This window comes from Eschrichtius robustus, chromosome 4 (genome assembly GCF_028021215.1).
Source record: "Eschrichtius robustus isolate mEscRob2 chromosome 4, mEscRob2.pri, whole genome shotgun sequence".
NCBI classification, from domain to species: Eukaryota; Metazoa; Chordata; class Mammalia; order Artiodactyla; family Eschrichtiidae; genus Eschrichtius; species Eschrichtius robustus.
Genome location: NC_090827.1, coordinates 103,202,522 through 103,223,477, shown reverse-complemented (window position 1 = coordinate 103,223,477; position 20,956 = coordinate 103,202,522). Strand labels below are relative to the sequence as shown.

General features: G+C 38.1%; 1 protein-coding gene across 4 annotated transcripts in view; it reads right to left on the bottom strand.

Annotated features, from left to right (window-relative positions):
* ADGRA3 (adhesion G protein-coupled receptor A3) overlaps positions 1–20,956 on the bottom strand; it is a 116,675-nt gene that overhangs the window by 14,013 nt on the left and 81,706 nt on the right. For 3 of the 4 annotated variants that reach the window (XM_068543151.1, XM_068543152.1, XM_068543154.1), the window contains 4 exons: positions 20,494–20,655; positions 17,939–18,142; positions 8,186–8,399; positions 7,766–7,974 (listed from right to left, as the gene is read on the bottom strand). In XM_068543151.1, the coding sequence (XP_068399252.1) occupies positions 7,766–7,974; positions 8,186–8,399; positions 17,939–18,142; positions 20,494–20,655 (789 nt within the window). The remainder of the gene's footprint in view (positions 1–7,765; positions 7,975–8,185; positions 8,400–17,938; positions 18,143–20,493; positions 20,656–20,956) is intronic. The other variant, XM_068543153.1, reaches the window with a different exon arrangement.

The window sequence follows — 20,956 nt, the reverse complement described above, 5'->3', positions numbered from 1 at the left end:
TAAAATGAAAACAGTGGATAGCTTAAGGCTTCCTTCCTTATAGGACCAAAGCAGGCTGGGAGGACACCTGCACCCAGGCTGGACAACCAGGGTTTCAGGGTCAAAGCTGTAGATTCACCAGATCCTATCACTAAACTCTCTTTCTAAACTGATTCTGAAAGCTGCAAAAAGGTCAGCTGAATGTGGGAAGGCATTCACAATGGGTGTATCTCCAATCAGGAAGTTCTTGAGACAATTCATGAAACTAGAAAAACTAGATGAAAGACAGGAGGGAATGGGTGACAGACAAGGACACTGAAGACGGGCTCAACGGAGTAGGGAAGGAAGCAGCACATTTTCCCATAGAAGAATCAGAGGCTGACAGTGTATAATTACAGATCCAAAAAGATCCTATTAGAACACCTTAACAAGCCCCTCACCGTAACAAATTATGAACAGAGGCCATGGAGCCTGACAAAAATCAGAGTTAATGGGAAACTGGAAGATATAACACAGAAAACTGCATTCCAGCCCAGGCACTCGACCCCACTGTGATGAGTCTCGAACATATAGTTCATCTCTTTATTTGATAAATGTTAACTGGGTACCCACCATGGCAAGGCGCTATGCCAAGCACTGGGCATCAGCTAAACGCAGGACCCTCCAGGGCTGACAGTCTATAAACTAAGACTCGAAAAGGAAGATACAAGACAAAAGCCTACCGCCACCATTCTGAACCTGCCCTTGTGAGATGCCCGCGGGATCGGTCTATGGTACACAGCTTCAAGGTACTTGCATTCTGCTAAAAGTCCAGAATATTAGAGGAGAAATTAAAAAACTACTAGGGCAACTGGAACCAGTTAGATGCTAGCTGGAGTGCACACATTTCCCCTCGCTTCTATGAAAAGCTCCTCTTCCCATGTAGACTAAATAATTGAGGATAAACTTTCAGTGTCCAGAATGTGGTCTCTAGACTCTTTCCGTGCACTGCCTGCTTTCCATTCCTCCAGGAAATGTTCAAGAATACATCACCACTTACTAGCTGTATGATTTGGGGCAGTTACTGAGATGGAGACACCACAATTATCTCATCTGGCAGGGTCTGGGGAAGGGGCAGAAGGTGTGTACGCGTGTCTTCCACAAGCCTTTGCAGAGAATAACAAGACACAGGCGGCTGGATATTATCTCATAAAACATCAAAGTGCCAGTTCAGTTCTCAAAATATGTCATATACAATATTTACATTTAAAAGAAATCAGTTTTTTTTTCAAAAGCCAAATGGATGTGATATAGTATGAGAAAGAAGCTGGATGTTGACACAGAGGACCCAGACTCTTAAAATTCCAAGTTAGGGCTGGAGGAAGGAGCAAGTACTATTGACTGGTCACACAGAGCACTGCTTCTGCATGGGCATTTTTGTTGTCACAACAAACTGAGCTTCCCAAGTGAAAGAGAACCTCTGCTGAGAAAATGACCTTTGGAAAGGTGTGAAGAGTCAGAGAGTAAACCGTTTAGGCTTTGCGGGCCAAGAGCAAAATCGAGGCTATTATGCAGGTACTTGTTAACCACTTAAAATATAACCATGAAAAAATTAAAAACCACTCCTAGCTTTCCAGCATTTAGAACATCAAGCAAACAAACAAATGGCAGCTGACTGGAACAGGCCTGTGGGTCAAATGTCTGCCAGGGTTTGCAGACCCCCTGCCCAATATAAAGGAAACAAATCAAGTTAAGAAAAACCTCCTATCGTGATGACAAAAATACAAGAGAATACTATTTAAAATAACTGCGAAGATCGGGATAGGAGAGAAGCTAAGAGAAGTTAAAGAGTAAAACAAAAGAGGTAAAGTAGAAATCCGAATCAAAATGATTTGCAATTATATCAATATAATTGATATAATATAGGCCAACAATATAGGCTTTGTGATACTATAGTGAAAACATAGGTGAATGGGGTCAAAAGGTACAGATTTCCAGTTATAAAATAAAGTCCTGGCAATACAGTGTGCAGTATGGGGACTATAGTTAATAATACAATATTACATATTTGAAAGTTGCTAAAAGAGTAGATCTTAAAAGTTTTCATCACAAGAGAAAAAAATTGTAACTGTATGGTGATGGGTGCTAACCAGGCTTACTGTGGTGATCATTCTGCAATGTAAACAAATATCAAATCGTTACACTGTATACCCGAAACTAATACAATGTTCTATGTCAGTTATACCTCTACTTTAAAAAATACAGTATCTACCTGTACAGGGAGAGGAGGTGACATCTCAAATACCCTCAAATCCTATAATTTCACTGCTACCTATGATTCTTGCTTTCACTCTCTTTTTTCTTTTTAAAGATTACTGGCAACCTTTTGGGTTTTTTTTTTCCCTTAAATTTTAATTATTTATTTATTTATTTATTTATTTTTTATGGCTGTGTTGGGTCTTCGTTTCTGTGCGAGGGCTTTCTCTAGTTGTGGCAAGTTGGGGCCACTCTTCATCGCAGCGCGCGGGCCTCTCACTATCGCGGCCTCTCTTGTTGTGGAGCACAGGCTCCAGATGCGCAGGCTTAGTAATTGTGGCTCACGGGCCCAGCTGCTCTGTGGCATGTGGGATCTTCCCAGACCAGGGCTCGAACCCGTGTCCCCTGCATTGGCAGGCAGATTCTCAACCACTGCGCCACCAGGGAAGCCCTCTTTCTCTTTTTGTAAATGAAATCACTTGTATTAAAAAAATTACCAAATACATGGTCCATAAATGGCCACTAGGAGACACCCATGAGAAAAAAAGTAGAAGTGTCATTCAGTTTGCAATATAGTGATAGATAAGATAGGAAAAGTCTGTGCCTCTGGTGCTCACTCAACAGTCCATCACTAAATGGTGATTCTAGTCACTCTCTTCTATATGGTGCAAAGTTTAAGAAAATAGGCCAGAAAACAGAAAGTAAAGTTTTCCACCAAAATAAACTGCATCAATTCAGAGAACATTAGAATACCTGAAAGTATGTTAAAAAACTGCAAAGATAGTTATTATTAAGGAACCGAATAAATGGAAGAAGAGTTTTTGAAATTCTTTGTTCACTTGACAGAGATTTACAAGGGTTTACTTTTAGCCTGAGAATTACTAAATATAAAATTACTGGCAGTTTTAAATAATTCATTATCATCATATCAATAATAAGAATAATTATAAATCAGTAATTGTTTAAACTCACCAGGATCTGAATAATGGAAGGAAGTCCAAAGAAAAACATCTCAGGGTACCCTCTGTTTGTCAGAGTGTAAGTATTTTTAAGAGTTTGACAATAAAATAAAATTTTAAAATAGATCTGAAATCAAAAATGTAAAAAAACCCACAAAAAACAAAAAAAACCCCGAGACTATGACGTCTATGTTGCTTTTAATTTTCCCCCCAAGAAACAAAGCATAATTTAAAGATTTTAATCCTCCTACCACACACCATACACAAAGTCAATTCCAATCAAATCACAGACCTAAATGTGAAAGGTAAACCACATTTAAAGCTTCTTAAGGCAAACAAAGGAAAATATCTTCATGATTTTGGGGTAAGCAAAGATTTCTTAAATAGGACATAAAAAAGTACTACTAAGAAAATTTAGAAAAATTAGAAACTCTGCTCATAAAAAGACAACATTAAAAGAAAAAGGAATAAGGCATGTGTATAGACTGAATGTGTCCCCCTCACAAAATTCGTATGTTGAAATCTAACCTCCAATGTGATGTTATTTGGAGATGCTGCCTTTGAGAGGCGATTAGGTCATGAGGATGGAGCCCTTATGAACAGGATTAGTGTCCTTTTATAAAAGAGATACCAGAGAGTTCCCCTGCCCCTTCTACCATGAGAGGACACAGAGAGAAGACAGCACCTATGATGATCAGGAAGCCAGCCTTCATTAGACACCGAATCTGCTAGCTTCTTGATCTTGGACTTAATTAAGCCGCCAAAACTGTGAAAAAAAAATTTCTGCTATTTGTAAACCATCTACTCTGTGGTATTCTGTTCTGGCAGTTGAATTAATTAAAACAGGCATGAACTGGGAGAAGACATTTGCAACACATAAATCCAACAAAGAGCTCCTATTCAGAACTCATGAACCAATAAGAAAACAACAGACAACCAAATTAAAACTCGCAAGACTTGAGCAATAACTTCACAAAAGGGCATACCCAAACTGCCAATATGAAAATGAAGACGTACTCAACATCATTAGTCACCAAAGAAAGGCAAATTAAAACCACAATGATCAATCACAACACAACCACTAGAAGACGAAAACTAAAGATTGACAATATCAAGCATTGACAAGGATGTGGAGCAATTAAAACTCATTACTGGTGAGACTGTAAACCAATAAAACCACTTTGGTCAATTGCATGGCATTACCTACCAAAGCATATGGGTGCCTACAACCTAGCAATTCCACTCCTGAATGCACATGTCCATCAAAAAACATGTGCATGAATATTTACAGCAGCTTTTTCTTGATACCAGATCCTTGCAACAACCAAAATACCCACCAACAGTAGAATGCACAAATTTTGATATCTTTGCACAATGGACTACTATGCAGCAAAAAAAAAAAAAAAAAAAAAAAGAATAACCTGCTGCCACATGAAAAAACAAAGATGAATCTCACAGATGTAATGATGGGAAAGAAACCAGACACAAAGAGTGCATGCTATACAATTCCACTTATATGGAACTGGAAAAACTTATCTACAGTGATAGACATCAGAAGGGTTATCTCTTGAGATGACAGTGGAAATTAACTAGAAAGAAACATACCAGAGCTTCTGAGTGCTCAAGTAAAAGTCTTTATCTTGATGGCAGCTAAATATGTGTTCACAGATAAAAATATCATCAAGCTATATAGTTAGGATCTGTGCACACTGCTCAATTAGCTCAATTTAATGAAAAAAGGAAAAAGTGTTGGTCCCCCTTTGATTACCAATTCTACTTCAGATAATTTATCCTGCAGATTTTCTAATGTGCAAAATAATTTTGTACATGGCAATTATTGGAAACAAACAAAATTGAGGAATATGCAAATAAATTATGGTGAGATCATAAAATAATATTCAGAGGTGAAAAAGAATGAGAAAGCTCTTTAACACTGATATGGAAACTTTCAGAAAGGACATTTAGTAGTGGGATTAAGAAGACATTTCTGGAGCCTAAATTCCAATTCCAACACTAACTATCTTTGAAAACTTGGTCATGGTCCTTAGCCTCTGTATGCCTTGGTTTCTCCACCTGTAAACTGGGGGTAATAATAGTAGCAAACGAATGCAAAACAAACGAATGCTCTCTGGTTTCATGTATTTCTAGGTGAATACAATAACAAAAGGGGAATCAAGGTATAGTGATTATTTTATCTTCACTACTATTACCAATTAAGTAGTAAGTACTATCATAAATAGTTTGGCCCTACTCATTCAGTTTTTTTGTTCCCTACTGACCCCAGCTCCTTGAAAGTTTCTTGCTCAATTGTGTATTTCCGATCATATCATTCAAACAAACCCAGTTTCTGCTTAACTTTTTTCTTTGAGAACTTGGGATATAAATGGCTATCGCAGGATGTCTACTGAACCAAACTATGGTATCTATTCGAGATTTACAAACAAATACATTCTTTTGTATCGTATTTTAAATACAAAATTATTTAAAGCCAGAGCAGGAAAAGTTTTATGGGCTAGCTGCCAAAACAGGAATTTAGACTTGCTATATAAAACCCAATATTAAGGCAGTTTTCAAGAAAAATAGGATTTTACCTATTGTTCAAATTAGTGTCAGGCAAGGAAAAAAAGATGTTGACTTCTAATTTTTTAAAGCTATTTCTTCTATCTTAGGCATGACTTATTTAAGAGTAGGTATGACTTCATTAACTTTGCCTTCATGTTTCATTAGCAACTCCAAAAATCCCATATACTAACTTTATTACAGTTTCGTCAACAATTTCAGATACATTTCACCTTGCTGCCTCTAGGTGGCATAGCTATATTTAAGAAAAGCAAAAGGATATTCCTTGAAAATAGAAAAAAATCTTGGTGCTATTTCTTAGCTTTAAAGAATTGTGTATCACATTTTTTTAAAAGATTAAAAGTATGAAAGATAAAAGAATAGCTTATTCCTTCAAGAAAAGGATTATACTAATTTAAATTGTTGAAAAGAACAGCTAGGAAGTTCAAAAATAGATGTTTTAAACTGGTATTAAATTAAATAAAAATGAAAGTTTCACACGGTACAGTGTCATGTCTTTAACAATGAAGCTTATAAAATGCCTTTTGTGTGTGTCTGCGTTTTGTGTCTCTTGCCCAAATTTTTCTAGTTAACGACTATAAAAACTTCAGATGATGCGGCATCTCTGTTACTTCTCCTTCAGTACTTCTCAGTTTCATGTTATTTTATAATCAAAACCTGAATGAGAAAACACTTTCAAACTGAAAGAGAAAATGCTTCATATTTTAATTACTGCTTCAAGCTTTCTTTGAAAGGTGACTACAAAACAATAGAATGTGAACTTACAGAAACCAGACTCAGACTTACAGAAACCAGACTCAGACTTACAGAATCAAACATCTATTTGTGAAGTGAGTCCTAAACTATCAACACTAACTTTAAGCCCCAAAGGACAGATGACTGATATAAACACAGCTGAGTCTTTGCTAGTGTAGACCCTACCCACTGTCAGCTGGGCTGAATAACACACACATTAATCCTTCTGCCCTGCCAGATAATCTACTTACTCCTCTGCCTGTTTGGGACACTAGGTAATGTATCTTAAGTTGAGGAGCAAAGAGAAAACCAAAACACAGAATTGAGGAAAATCTACTCTAATTCAAGCTTGCTTCAAGACCATTTCCAGTGGTAGGCGCTCTTTTGTCTTTTTAAGAAAATAATACTTCACTTAAAGTAAAATATATCACGTTTCAAGATTATTTGGTGCTTTGATAAAACACTGTCTAGATGAGCTGGAGGCAGAAATCAGAATGCAGGCTAGCCTCAAGCCATTGCTGGGAAATGTCCTTCACAGTCACCAGTAATTCCTTCCACTATGCTTTGAATGCATGTATACATACTCCAGGATGTTAGTATCTTATAATAACCACAATATGAAATAAAAACTAGCATGGCTAATTTCATAATTATCAACTCAGGAATCAGATTCACTTAAATGACTCATTAATAAAAAGATCTGTTCCTATACATTAATAACTGGTTATTCTACCAAAGATTAGTAGACATGAAAAATGGTAAATAACACAAGACATTAACTTGATTAGCATTAAAATTGAAGATATTTGGGTCAATACTGTCACTTGCGGCAACTAAACTGAAATTATCACCATTACTCTAAATTCAAAAGGAGTCTAAAGATTATGATGTGTAGTGGGATAAGGCACTAGATGGCAAAGAAGGAAAATCTCTCACTGTTCATTGTGCATCTTTGGGCAAATGAGTCACGCTTTCTGGGTTGAGAGTTGGACTGCATACACCCAAGATGTTTCCAAATTTTAAGGTCAAGGTCTAGTTGAATGGATTTGCTTAAAAAGTTTACTGAAAATTCCTATGCCAAATTCAATCCCATACATTTCACTTCGTAGTAACTCAATTTCCCTTTAAACTCAGAATTATACCAAAAGTCGCCTCTTACTTAAAGAGACCAATTTATGTCAAAAGTTCTAAAAAAACAATCTTCATTTGAGCTTAACTACGCGTAGGGAAAAATGAGAATACTTAGTGTTGACGCATAACGTTAACAACTGCCGTACCATTAAAACCGCATAGTTACTAAGGGAGTAGCACTGAATGGCAGTGATATTTTCATCTGAGCAGAGTATACGGCACCCATCTGACGTCCAGCCTCCTTGTCCGTTCAGCAAATCGAAATCCCACTGGGCGGCCACAGGATCTGCTCCGTGCGCAATTCGACGCAGGGTCACGTTAACAGGGATGTGGTGGGTGTCAATGTTCACACCATCTGGAGGAAATGGGAAATAAAAATATTTCTTGAAACAAACTTCATAAACAATTAAATGTCAACTTATCCACGAATGGGAACTCTGCAAATACCTTTTCTTCACTAGTGACTCATTAAAATGAGAAGGAACAAAAATAAGCATCTTTAGGAACAGGGCATGATAAAGTCGTATTGTCCAGTGACTACAGGATGACATATGCCACAGACGAACCTATTTTGGTGAGAATCACTGGGGTAACCACTGTACGCCGTTTTCCATCATCGGCCAAATTTGTCGAATTCCCGGTGGCTGGAAAAAGCTTTCCATTGCGGAATGCGATGAGTTGAAGCTTATAGAGAGAGTCATCACTTGGTCTGACTTCTCTTTTTTGCTTTGGTGAGAAAAGGGAAGGAGGAAGCTGAATAGAAGCCTCTACAATAGTATTCTGAAAATATATTAAAAAAAAAAAAAACAGAAACAAAGAAGAGTTGCCATATTAGTAGGTAAAAACCAGGAAATATTCTAGATAGTTATGAATGTTGTCTAGTTATATGCTGAATATAGTTTTTAAATGTAGGTATGTGAAATTTAATAGTTAGAACAATTTATCCGTTAAGTGAAATGTCTAAACATCATATAATAGCATAGAACAAAAGAAGTAGAAAATGAAGAGAAAAGCAAACTATATTTCAAAGCGCTGAAGTAGTGAACAAGGGATTATTTCAAACTATAAAGTGAAGTTTCCCGATAATGTACATTGCTGAAGTAGAAAGCATTAAACAGAACAGGGATCCCAGTGATCACTCTTTATATGAATTTTACAACGACAGAATATGGTAAATGAGCACAAAGGGAGCATACCACAAGTGTGAGTATAATTAATTTGGGCTTATGAAACTTTAAGGTGATTTATGATGGATTCCAACTGTCAAACGACAGAAGAAAGAAATTATACACAAACATAATAGAAGTTTAGATTCAGCAAACTTATTTTAGCAGAAGACTGAGACTAAGAAACACATCACATTTAGGAAAACACAGTAACAAAGAGGAACAAGTGAAAATTCTGGCTGGGCACTGAGTGTTCTTCAGATTTCTTTATTAGGGATTTTAAAATTATAAATTATTCAGCATTTCATAAAAAATAAATCTGTACACCAGGGAGGCAAATAATGATCTAAAAACATCCTTATTTTAAAGACATCACAAAGCCGCTCTCTTGGCACTCACTTCTCTCTCCAATCCAACATGCACGATGCCAACAGAATTTCCTCTTCAACAAATCTGTTGTTATTTCAGTTCAAATAACACCTTGGTTCCCAAATGTTCAGAAACTATGGCCAAAAAATCCTAAGTCTGCCATATAATTTGGCTAATTTCCTTGTCCCAAATTCATCCCCTAACACTCCCTACACCACAAGACTGGGCCACACTGAGTTTATCACTTTTTGAAATCTCCTTCTTTTTAAATGCCACTGTGCACGTGCCAGCATCTCTGGCTGAAGTGCTCCATGATTCTTTTATTTGGTAAGCTCAAACTGGTCAGATTTGATTTTCAGTAAGTTAATTCTGCTGGTAATGCAAAGGATAGAGGATCGGGATGAGAAAGGCTGGCAGCCGAGAGAAGGGCGCTGCAAAGTTCTATCAATACGGCTTTTGGTGGGGGGGGGATGATTAATTACACGACTCCTCCAGATACTGCTTTTACAAGTAGGTGCTCCCTCTTCTAGACTCACGCAGCATTCTGCACACAGCTCCATGATAAGTAATACTTAAAAGTAGCACTGTGTATCTCACTGTCTGCTCCTCTTAACTAGAGTAAGAGAATTTTTGAATGCAGATAATCTCATTTATTTTTGGATAGCCTATGTTAATAATAGCTCCTGGCACTAGTATTGGATAAAATAGCCCTTTGTTTATGAAATTAATGAAAGTCTGTGTGCCATTTTTTTAAAAGGTTCTTCTGAAGCAAATGATTGACTTCAGAATTAGTTTTTAACTGCCGTGCTTAGAACAATGTTGTAACACAGCAAATAACCATAAATATCTGTTGGAAAAAAGTATTTCAGAAGTTTGAATATTGACAGTTGATCCTTACTTTTAAATTAAGGATGCCAAGAAAATATTCAGTAGAAATATTTCACCTAAGAAAACATATAAAAAGGTTTCTACTATTCTCACAAATATAACTTGATAGGAAAACAAAGTTTATTATAAATTCATTCACTAATATAGTATATATCTATCAAGTATATAAATTTCTCCTAAGTATATAAGGATGCATGAGAAAAAGGGAAAACATCAGTAGATTGATTTAATTAGAAGGTCAAAATCCTGAGGAACTGTTACATACCAGACATTTATTAAGCTTAAGTACTTTAAAATTCATAAAATGATTCTGTTGTGAACACAAAATAACTTGAAAACAAAGCGTAGCTCTCTGGGAAAGTTTTATAATAAATCAAATTAATTTAAAAAAAAGAAGTCATACTTTACTTTCTAAAAGAGCTGAAAAAGGAAATGACAACTATAATTTCTAGAAGCATAAGCTTTTTTTCTACACAAATTTAAACTTGTAAAACCATCCCAACAACAACAAATGAAAAACCTCAGGTGTACGGACAGATCCCTGAGAGATGAGAGCTACAAATTCAAGGCTGTTAGACACTTACGACTTCTAAAACATCTTTCCAAGTCCAATAAACAATATTACTAAATAATAATTATAGGTCCCCTGGGGTGGCCCAGGGTGCTGGAAAAGCAAACTTCACCTATATCAATAATATTTAATTTTTATAGTAAAAAAGTAACACTTGCATATTTAATCTCCTTAAAAGAAGTACTGATCATTTATTCCAGAAAGCTTGTAAATCTAATGAAAAAAATCACTAAGGAACACGTTTGTTACATTTACTGTGACTATACTTTTTGCCAGTTAGCCTGAAAACAAGAACACAAAGGAAATAATTTCATTTAACCATATATTCGTTTTAAAATATATGGATTACAGCAATGGAAATAGATATAAAACATATGAATTACAGCTAATAAATCAGAAAAATCTCTCCTAAAAACCTCTGGGGAACCTTCCTACACTGTTGGTGGGAATGTAAGTTGGTGCAGCCACTACGGAAAACAGTATGGAGGTTCCTTAAAAAACTAAACATAGAGCTGCCATATGATCCAGCAATCCCACTCCTGGGCATATATCTGACAAAACTATAATTCAAAAAGACAACCTGCACCCCTATGTTCATATTCATAGCAGCACTATTCACAATAGCCAAGATATGGAAACAACCTAAATGTCCTTCAACAGATGAATGAATAAAGATGTGGTACATATATACAGTGGAATACTACTCAGTCATAAAAAAGAATGAAATAATGCTATTTGCAGCAAGATGGATGGAACTAGAGGTTATCACACTAAGTGAAGGAAGTCAGAAAGAGAAAGACAAATACCATATGATATCACTTATATGTGGAACCTAAAATATGACACAGGGGCTTCCCCGGTGGCGCAGTGGTTGAGAATCTGCCTGCCAATGCAGGAGACACGGGTTCGAGCCCTGGTCTGGGAGGATCCCACATGCCGCGGAGCAACTGGGCCCCTGAGCCACAATTACTGAGCCTGAGCGTCTGAAGCCTGTGCTCTGCAACAAGAGAGGCCGCGATAGTGAGAGGCCCGCGCACCGCGATGAAGAGTGGCCCCCGCTTGCCGCAACTAGAGAAAGCCCACACAGAAACGAAGACCCAACACAGCCATAAATAAAGAATAATAATAATAATAATAATAATAAAAATAAAAAATTTTAAAAAAAGTTACTTAAAATATGACACAAATGAACTTATCTATGAAACAGAAACAGACACACAGACATAGAGAACATACTTGTGGTTGCCAAGGAGGAGGGGGGAGTGGGGAGGGATGGACTGGGAGTTTGGGGTTAGCAGATGCAAACCATTATATATAGAATGGATAAACAACAAGGTCCTACTGTAAAGCACAAGGAACTACATTCAATAACCTGTCATAAACCATAATGGAAAAGAATATAAAAAAGAATGTATATACAGGTATAACTGAATCATTTTGCTGTACAGCAAAAATTAACACAACATTGTAAATCGACTCTATTTCAATTAAAAAAAAAAAACTTTTGGAAAGACATGTTTTTGGTGTCTAACATCTATTATTGAAGACCATATGCCACCCATGGGGAGAGGAACATGGGATCTGAAAGAAGAAACCAGAATTTGGATCCCAGCTTCACCATGCAGTAGCTGCTTAACACTGCACAATTCTGTCTACCCTGTGAGTTGCATCTGTCACGTGCAGCTAATGATCTTCCTCACAAATGATTATGAGGACCAAAGGGGATCATGACCATGGCAAGCACAAAAGGCTATGGAACTGTGGGTGGTATTTTTATTATTATTTCAGGCATACCTCGTTTTATTGCACTTCACAGATAATTGCATTTTGGGGGGCAGGAGGTGGTTTTTTGGTTTTTTTTGTTTTTAACAAACTGAAGATTTGTGGCAACCCTGTGTTGTCAGACAGTTAGCATTTTTTAGCAATAAAGTATTTTTTAATTTAAGGTTTGTACATTGTATTTTAGGCATAATGCAACTGCACACTTAATAGACTACAGTATAGTATAAACATAACTTTTATATGCACTGGGAAACCACAAACTTGTGTGACTCGCTTTATTACAATATTTGCTTTACTACAGTTATCTGGAACCGAACCCGCAATATCTCCGAGGTCTGCCTGTACTGCCACAGTGTGGCAGGTCGTTACCTGGAGGCTGGGGAGAGAGAAAAATGCCTTAAAGTAATTGACTTACCAACAAACATCGAAAACCTCATCTTGTTTTGCCTTCTACAACTCAGCTTTAGTTTTTTTTAAATTTAATTAATTAATTAATTAATTTATGTATGGCTGTGTTGGGTCTTTGTTTCTGTGCGAGGGCTTTCTCTAGTTGTGGAAAGCGGGGGCCACTCTTCATCGCGGTGCGCGGGCCTCTCACCATCGCGGCCTCTCTTGTTGCGGAGCACAGGCTCCAGACGCGCAGGCTCAGTAATTGTGGCTCAGGGGCCCAGTTGCTCCGCGGCATGTGGGATCTTCCCAGACCACGGCTCGAACCCGCGTCCCCTGCACTGGCAGGCAGATTCTCAACCACTGTGCCACCAGGGAAGCCCTCAGCTTTAGTTTTAACTTCAATACTAAAAAATTGACAAACTATACACACATGAAATAATGTTATCATAGAGCTCTAATCATGAATTTATTTGCTGAATTCATGCATGTTTCCTTATTTAGAATGACACTAAGAAGAAAATGGTAAGTATCATAACGGACATGAACTCAAATATTTTCAACAGCATTCCTTATGAAACAATCTGGACTTCTGACACTACGTAATTAATAAATCAAAATTTTCTGAAATCCTAATTTTGTTTAAGTCTCTAGAATTCTAACAATAAAATTAGAATGGGTCAAAGAGCCAGCTGACTAAAAACAGTAATTTGTTCACGTCTCCTCGACTATCTACTCACTAGATTTTAAACAGATAGATGTTATGATACATCCTAATTATTTTCTTGTGTATAATTAGTTATTAACTGCATTCCACCTTTTGATTATCTCACCGCTGAAGATTAACAGGGATTATGTTTGCCTTTAGAATTTTTTTTAACTGACTTTCTTTGAGAATTAAGTTTGGCCGTTAATTTTTGTTCAACAACATCTATTGGATGTTTCATTCCTCTATGCATGGCACTGTGCAGAACCTAGAGATATACAATGAAATAAGCCATGGTCCTTGCCCTCAAATATTAAAAACCTAGCAAGGAAAAGACAACAAAAATAATAAAACAATAAGAGCTAACATTTATTAAGTGCTAACCCTGTGCCAGGCACTGTTGTAAATGTCTACATATTTGCCTCATTAAACCCTCTCAATAACCCTTTGAGTTTAGTACCACTTCATGATCCCTATGTAACAGAAAGGAACTGACATTCAGAGAGGTTAAGATACTTGCCCAAGTTTGCACAGCTTTTAAGTGGGGGAGCCGAACATGAACACATTTAGGTAACCATATCCTCTGGCCTCTCACTATAACTCAACTCACCAGCATACCAGCTTCTAATTATTCTGGACAGTGAACAAAGCACTATAGGACTAACAGGCAATGATGAATTCTGTCTGAGGAAGAGAAGCTGCCAACCAAATGGAGTCTTAGAAGAGAGTAGCAGGGATCTCCCCAAGCAGGGGGGACACTGAGGGCATGAAAAAGGGCACATATGAAGGCAGGAAGTGTGACGATGTATACGACTGGCTTGGAAATGAAAAGGACTTCAGTTGGGCTAAAGCCCTAGATGGGATGAGAGAAATATGGGATGCATAAAGAAAACCTGATTTCTAAATTCCAGTCAAGAAAATTTTAAAGAACCAATTCTTTCTGGCTACATTAACAGCTGAATTCAAAACACCAACAGCTACTAAAAGCTCTTAGCAGTTAATCGAAAATAGGTAATACTTTGGATGCTAACAAATCTGAATTATGGTAGCAACAGTGGAAGGAAGCATTTGGTTAAGAAAAAAATTAGATTAGGTGCTGTAAGGGTCAGATGACAGGTAATTCAATCTCCAACTGGCTGAATGACTGAGGCCAGGTGCTGGATTTCATCAATGAATCAAGCACTAGCCCTGACCTCGAGTAACCCTCAGTCCAACGCAGGAGCTGTAAGAAACCCATTTGGCTCCTGTGTGTAACACGCAATGACAGAGATGAGCAGGGTGTTATGGGCAAAGCGAGGAAGAGGAATGAAGATGAGGATGGAAGAGGTGAGGACAGACCAAATGGTATTAGGTAAGGTTCTCGAAGGTGACATTTCTGCTGTGTGTTATCATAAAACCAAGGAGCTGGGGAGGGGAGAGGAGGAGCAGGGGTTCTAGTAGAAGAATGAGCATGAGCCTGGCCTAAGAATGGCCAGCAGTTGGAAGAGACAACAAGGGAAGTTTTCTGTTACTAGACAAGGGCAGATAAATGCCAAATGATGAAGTTAACTGACAGCCAGCCTCCAGAGGGACACCAAGCCTCCAAGGGACACCATTTATCGTGGGATCTGCAAGGTCCCTTTCCATGTTGGGTAGATGCAGGGATAATGTTCACAATATTAACAATCTGAGCAGCTTCCTCAGAGGGGAAGTCTCGTACAGGACCTCTGCTCTGTAGGTACCAGCCCTTCAGCTGCTAAAGCGTGGACAGACTGGGTCGTGTTCCTGGAAGAAGGACCAGGACTCCAGCTGAGGAGACTCAGGGGACTGGGGCAGCAGCTATTCGCTAAAGGGTAAGGAAGTACTTCAATATTTTACTAACTGGTATGGTTGGATTGGTACGTGTTGGCTGAAGACTGCCCTAGGCAGACCAATCTGTATGAAAAGGATGAATTTTTAAGAAAAGCCTGGAGGCACAGAGACTAAATAGGAGCTCTCACGATAGCGTGGGCAATGCAGAACGGAAGTCCAATCTGGGCTGTGAAGGTAATAAAGACAGGACAATAGAGATTCAAGAAATATGTAGAAAGCAACTCAAGCTAGGCTCCTACTGCTAAGGTCTGTCTTTTTATGGGTTTAACTTCTTACCCTAGCATGTTCTCCCATCCAAGGGTAATGCAATCAATTATGAGATGTTCAAGATGTCTAGTTAGTATATTCAAGGCATTAAAAAAAAAAAAACAGGCAAAAAGAGTACAAATTGCCATAGTATAAAGTCTACAATGTAAAAGTTTCCTGTTAAAATGCTAAGGCATTTGGTACTCTCAACATTAAAATTTTTAACTAATTTTGTGTCATGAAGGATATGTTCCTTTTTCACTAGGTTTAAGCATGTCCATCTATAAAGCATGAATAATAGTGTGATGTGTCCCTGGTTTCTGGCCACCAAGATGATCTTAAAATGATAGAACAGGGCTTCCCTGGTGGTGCAGTGGTTGAAAGTCTGCCTGCCAGTGCAGGGGAAATGGGTTCGAGCCCTGGTCTGGGAAGATCCCACGTGCTGCGGAGCGACTAGGCCCGTGCGCCACAACTACTGAGCCTGCGCGTCTGGAGCCTGTGCTCCGCAACAAGAGAGGCCGCGATAGTGAGAGGCCCGCGCACCGCGATGAAGAGTGGCCCCCGCTCGCCGCAACTAGAGAAAGCCCTCGCACAGAAACGAAGACCCAACACAGCCAAAAATAAATAAATAAATTTATTAAAAAAAAATGATAGAACGGTGTGAAATTAACAAATTTGAGAGCATTCATTTAAAGCTTTCTACTTCAGCAGGTAGAAACTCTCCTTACCCAAAGGGATAGGTTGTAAAGTTGATGAAATGTTGGGTTTCATCATTTTTAATTTCTCTTAGACGATCATCTAAGATAGAAGGGTTCAGCAATTTTAAGTATTCCTAAAGGACATACACCTCTCATGGGCTTGTGTGTGATGCTGTTTTGATGCCTTTTGTGGTACGTTTTTACCAATAAAAAAACACTCTAAGGAAAGGAGCAGGCATTAAGGAGTAGCATTGCTAGGTGCGTCAAATACTCTCATACAGACAAGAGTAAGAAATCTTGCCAAGTTTCCTCTGAATATATGGTGTCAAGTAAATATATTATCATTAGACATTCTGACATAGTTGAGATTGTCTTGGGCAGTGGGGGAAGTTGGACTATTATTAAATTAGGCAAACTGGCTCTCCTTATGGAGGTCACCAGGGTAAAGTATGACAAAATATATTAATTCTTCATTCATTCATTCATTCATTCAATATTTGAGGCTCCACAGGGTACCAGGACACCTAACACCTATTTCATTGATTATTATGCAGGCATTAAAATGACTGGAAAACTGTTTGTGATATAATTCAGGAACAAACAAGAAACAAAGAAAGCACTGTATAATTATAAACTACCAAAAACATAGTTACACATGGCCGCACAAAGCTCAACAAAAAACTGTGATTCCATTAGGGTGTTGAAATTGTACTTTCACCGTTTGCTTCAATGCAGTTTAATGAAACACGCCTGAACCCCAACTTTTAAAAATCAATAAAAATGCTTTTAATTTTGCGTCCTGCAATAAAACACACAATTTGTGAACACACATCACATGCTTGCACTTCTGTGCCAAAAATCTTGATCTACAGCTTGCCTGATTAAATGCCTGGATTTTCCCATTAGGCCCAGGAGGCACAGAGTCAAGGGCACACAATACTTTTAGGAGGTCTACGAAAACGTTTTTCTTTAAAATCAGAAGCATAAAAATGAACTTTAAAGTCAAAGAATATGTCTTAATATGTAATATTATATATTCATCTTTTTACCACTGCAGTCGTAAAATATAATTTTGACATATTTGTGTGGAGAAAGGGGTCCAGAGGGCAAAAATGTCTAGGCCCATGAAAATCATGATGTGTCCCTTCTTGGTCTAAATTTCTTTCAAAACAACAGCAAAGGCAATACCAATATCCCCTCCCTCCAAATAACTTTTAGTACGGTCATCTTTGCAAAGCAAAACATTTTGAGTACGGTCATTCTCCATATCCACAGAGGACTGACTCCAGGATCCCCTTGGATACCAAAACCTATGGACGCTCAAGTCTCTCACGTTAACATGGCATAACAGCTGCATATAACCAGGCATACCTTCCAGTATACTTACTTTAAATCATCTCTAGATTACTTATAATACCTAATGCAGATGCTATGCAAATAACTGAAAATACAACGTAAATCCTACGTAAATAGTTGCCAGCATGCAGCAAATTTAAGTTTTGCTATTTGGAACTTTCTGGGATTTTTTTTTTTTTGACTGAATATTTTCAATCTGCAGTTGGCTGAATCCGCGGATGCAGAACCTACATATACGGAGGGTCGACTGTATGCTAACCTAACTGTAAAGCCTTAAATGATTACAGAATATAACGTACCTTCAGAGCCAGACTTGAAAACGTATTTGAAACGTTGCACTTAAAGCTCAGCTGTTTATCCAGGTTTCCATCTGGATCCCGCCTCCCATAGTCAGAAAAGCCTGTCCGGTCAGTAGCTGCCACTTTCTGGAACACGGTACATGTCATCCCAGTGAAGCCAGCAGCCTTGACGACATAAGCTTCCAGAGCAATATTGGGTGAATACTTCAAAAGTCAATCAAACAGGAGTTATAAAAGATTTATAATATGGAAAAAAGCACTTTCAAAGAATTTCAAACACAAAACACTATACATAAGCTAGAAGAGAAAGCTCACGTTCTTACTAAACAAAGACACTGTAGATAACTGGCAGAATGAAAAAAGACGCTGGAAACAAAAGGATGTCCTAAAATAGAAAGATACCCATGAAGAGGAAAAGAGCAAGTCCCAAGGTATGGAAGATCAGATATAAATGAGAAGTCAATTTACAATAATTTGAAGAGTACGCTGCAGGAAACTATAAGCTGAAAATGGAAGTGTCTTACTAAAAAAAAAAAAAAAAAAAAAAACCAAGCTAGAAAAATCAGTGGACCCCCTTAATGATCATAATACACTTAAAAGTTGCTTCATTCAACACTTCATGCCATCTTCACTTTTTTCTTTCACGGGAACAACAACTCTTAGCATGAAGTTTCACCAATAAAATCTTTATACAGACTCGCTCCAAAGCTGTTTCTTCAGAAAAGGAAGGGAGGTGCTAGGCCAGACAGAAATGAACAGATTTTAAAAGCAAATTAGGCCAGAAAATCACCTGAAAAAGATGGCACGTGACCCAACAATTTTAAGGAATGCAAGAGTGAGACTGAACTCGAGGGTCCACCAAAATGTACGGCCTGCCGATACAAAGAGCCACCAAGCCCATGTCCGGAGGACTGCTGCCACCACTCCCTCTGTGAGAACCACGACAGAGAGGGCATGAGAAGTGACAGGCTGACGGGTCTCTTTCACATCCAGCAAGATGACAGCATTTGCCGTAGATTTCAGGGACAAGATGACATCTCCTTCCTTCAAGGATGATTCATTCTATGCCTACTATAGAGGCAAGGCATCATTCTAAGTACCATATGTGGACGAAGTCCTCTTTAAAAAATTTTTTTAAACATAGGACTTTCGTGCGAGGCATCTAAAATCTATTGGGAAGATTAAAATTTTTAAATATAAGAAGGCAGAATTTTCCAAGTACCATATGCACAATAGCAAATAACTGGTGGCTTCCTAAATTTTTAAGACTAAGGAATCTTTGCATTAGCTTTTGTCCCACAGATGACATATTGCGAAAAAACGTACTAAATTCAATTATATTTAGCAAATTATATCCGAAATTTTTTTGTCAGTCAAAGACATATATAATCATGATAAACATGTGAAACCTCAGTTGAAAGAAAACTGCCATTTTGAGGTGGCCTTGGAGCCATATCATAAGTAGATATACAGTTTCTCAGAAACTTTTTTATACTTTGAAATGGTGTGCAAATACCCACTACACTGCCCTCTATTATATCCTTGGGTTCTCGGAAGAACGAAGGAAGTTCTCTGTGCTGAGCAATAAGCAAGGCTGAAGCACAGGATTGAAAATGGATCTAAATGACCTGGAGGACCAAGTGTGGCCCTAAAACTGGCAAGCTCATGTCAAGTAAGATCATATGCCTGAGCGGGCAACTTTCCTGAACTATGTTGTCAAGACCGGAGTCATGTAAGCCTCCATTCTGTTTATTATTCAGGAAAGTAATCCTAAACGTAACTGAGCAAAAGGACCAATAAAACACAGTCTCATCGAAAAGGTTCCACTGATCAATGGAAAGACAGCAATCTTGAATTGTGTAAAATCATAGGAGGAGGTACAGAACATTCCATGGACCCATTCAAATAGTTAGAAAATGAAAATCATAGGCCAGATCAGAATATGACTGCTAAAAGAATAAAGCATTATTTATTATATTAACTACGTTTGTCATATTTACCACATTTTAGAACAAAAAAGGGAAGCAGTACACCAAGAAATTTAGGACAAATAAAACAATACTATTTAATGGAGTGATTATTACATATAAATAACTCATTATCCCAAGAGTGAAACTGACTGAAAAATGCCCATAGGTTCAGAAGGGTTGGGGGGGAATCCTTGTTCCCTTTTGAAACTGAAACCTGGGCAAGAAATCAAGCACTGTCTCAAAACATCCTTTAGGGACGGGAAGAGAATACCAGCTAGGATGGACAGTGGGTATGTGACAGGAGGGCAATTCTACAGTGCTGTTATTTGTGTTGTAGCAAGTTTCAGAGGATGAGATAGTGCTAACCGTTCAAACTACAAATTAAGATAGCACTTTCCAGTTACCAAGAACACAGACCATTCAGAGGCAAAACTCTCTCTTAAAATGTCTGAGAACAGGAAATTCTGTAATAATCAGCAATAACAAAATACTCACCCCACAATGGGGAACAGACTTATCTCTTTTGAGTTAGAGCTGCTTTAAATGAACCTTTTCCTTAGAATCCTAGGCTAACGTTGCACTTACTGTTGAATAAACATGAGCTCCGTTTGCTAGCCGGTACGTGGCAACGCGCTGTAGACACTGAACGATCCTACTGCAGGCTTTAGCTTCCCTCTGCGCCAGCCCCAGGACACGCTCGTCAGCCAACATGATGTTACTTGCAATGTCAACCATCACGTCACCGAGCTAGCAGGCGTGCAGGAGAGAAAAGGAAGCTCTTTAAAGCCAACACAGGCGGCTTTACATCATCAAAATCCTAATGAGACACCAAGATGGGCCTTCAGTCTAAATTTTCATGTGAAAACCCAACAGGCATTTGACTTGCTTCTCATTAAAACATCTCCAGATAGGAAGAGCACAGTCAGTTATAACCATTTGGTAATATTTAGCTCAAAACAGTGCACGTAAGTAACCATCGAATCATTGGGGAAAAGACCGACATGCAGTACTCAAACTGATGAAGGATGGGGGCGAGGGGGAGAACGAT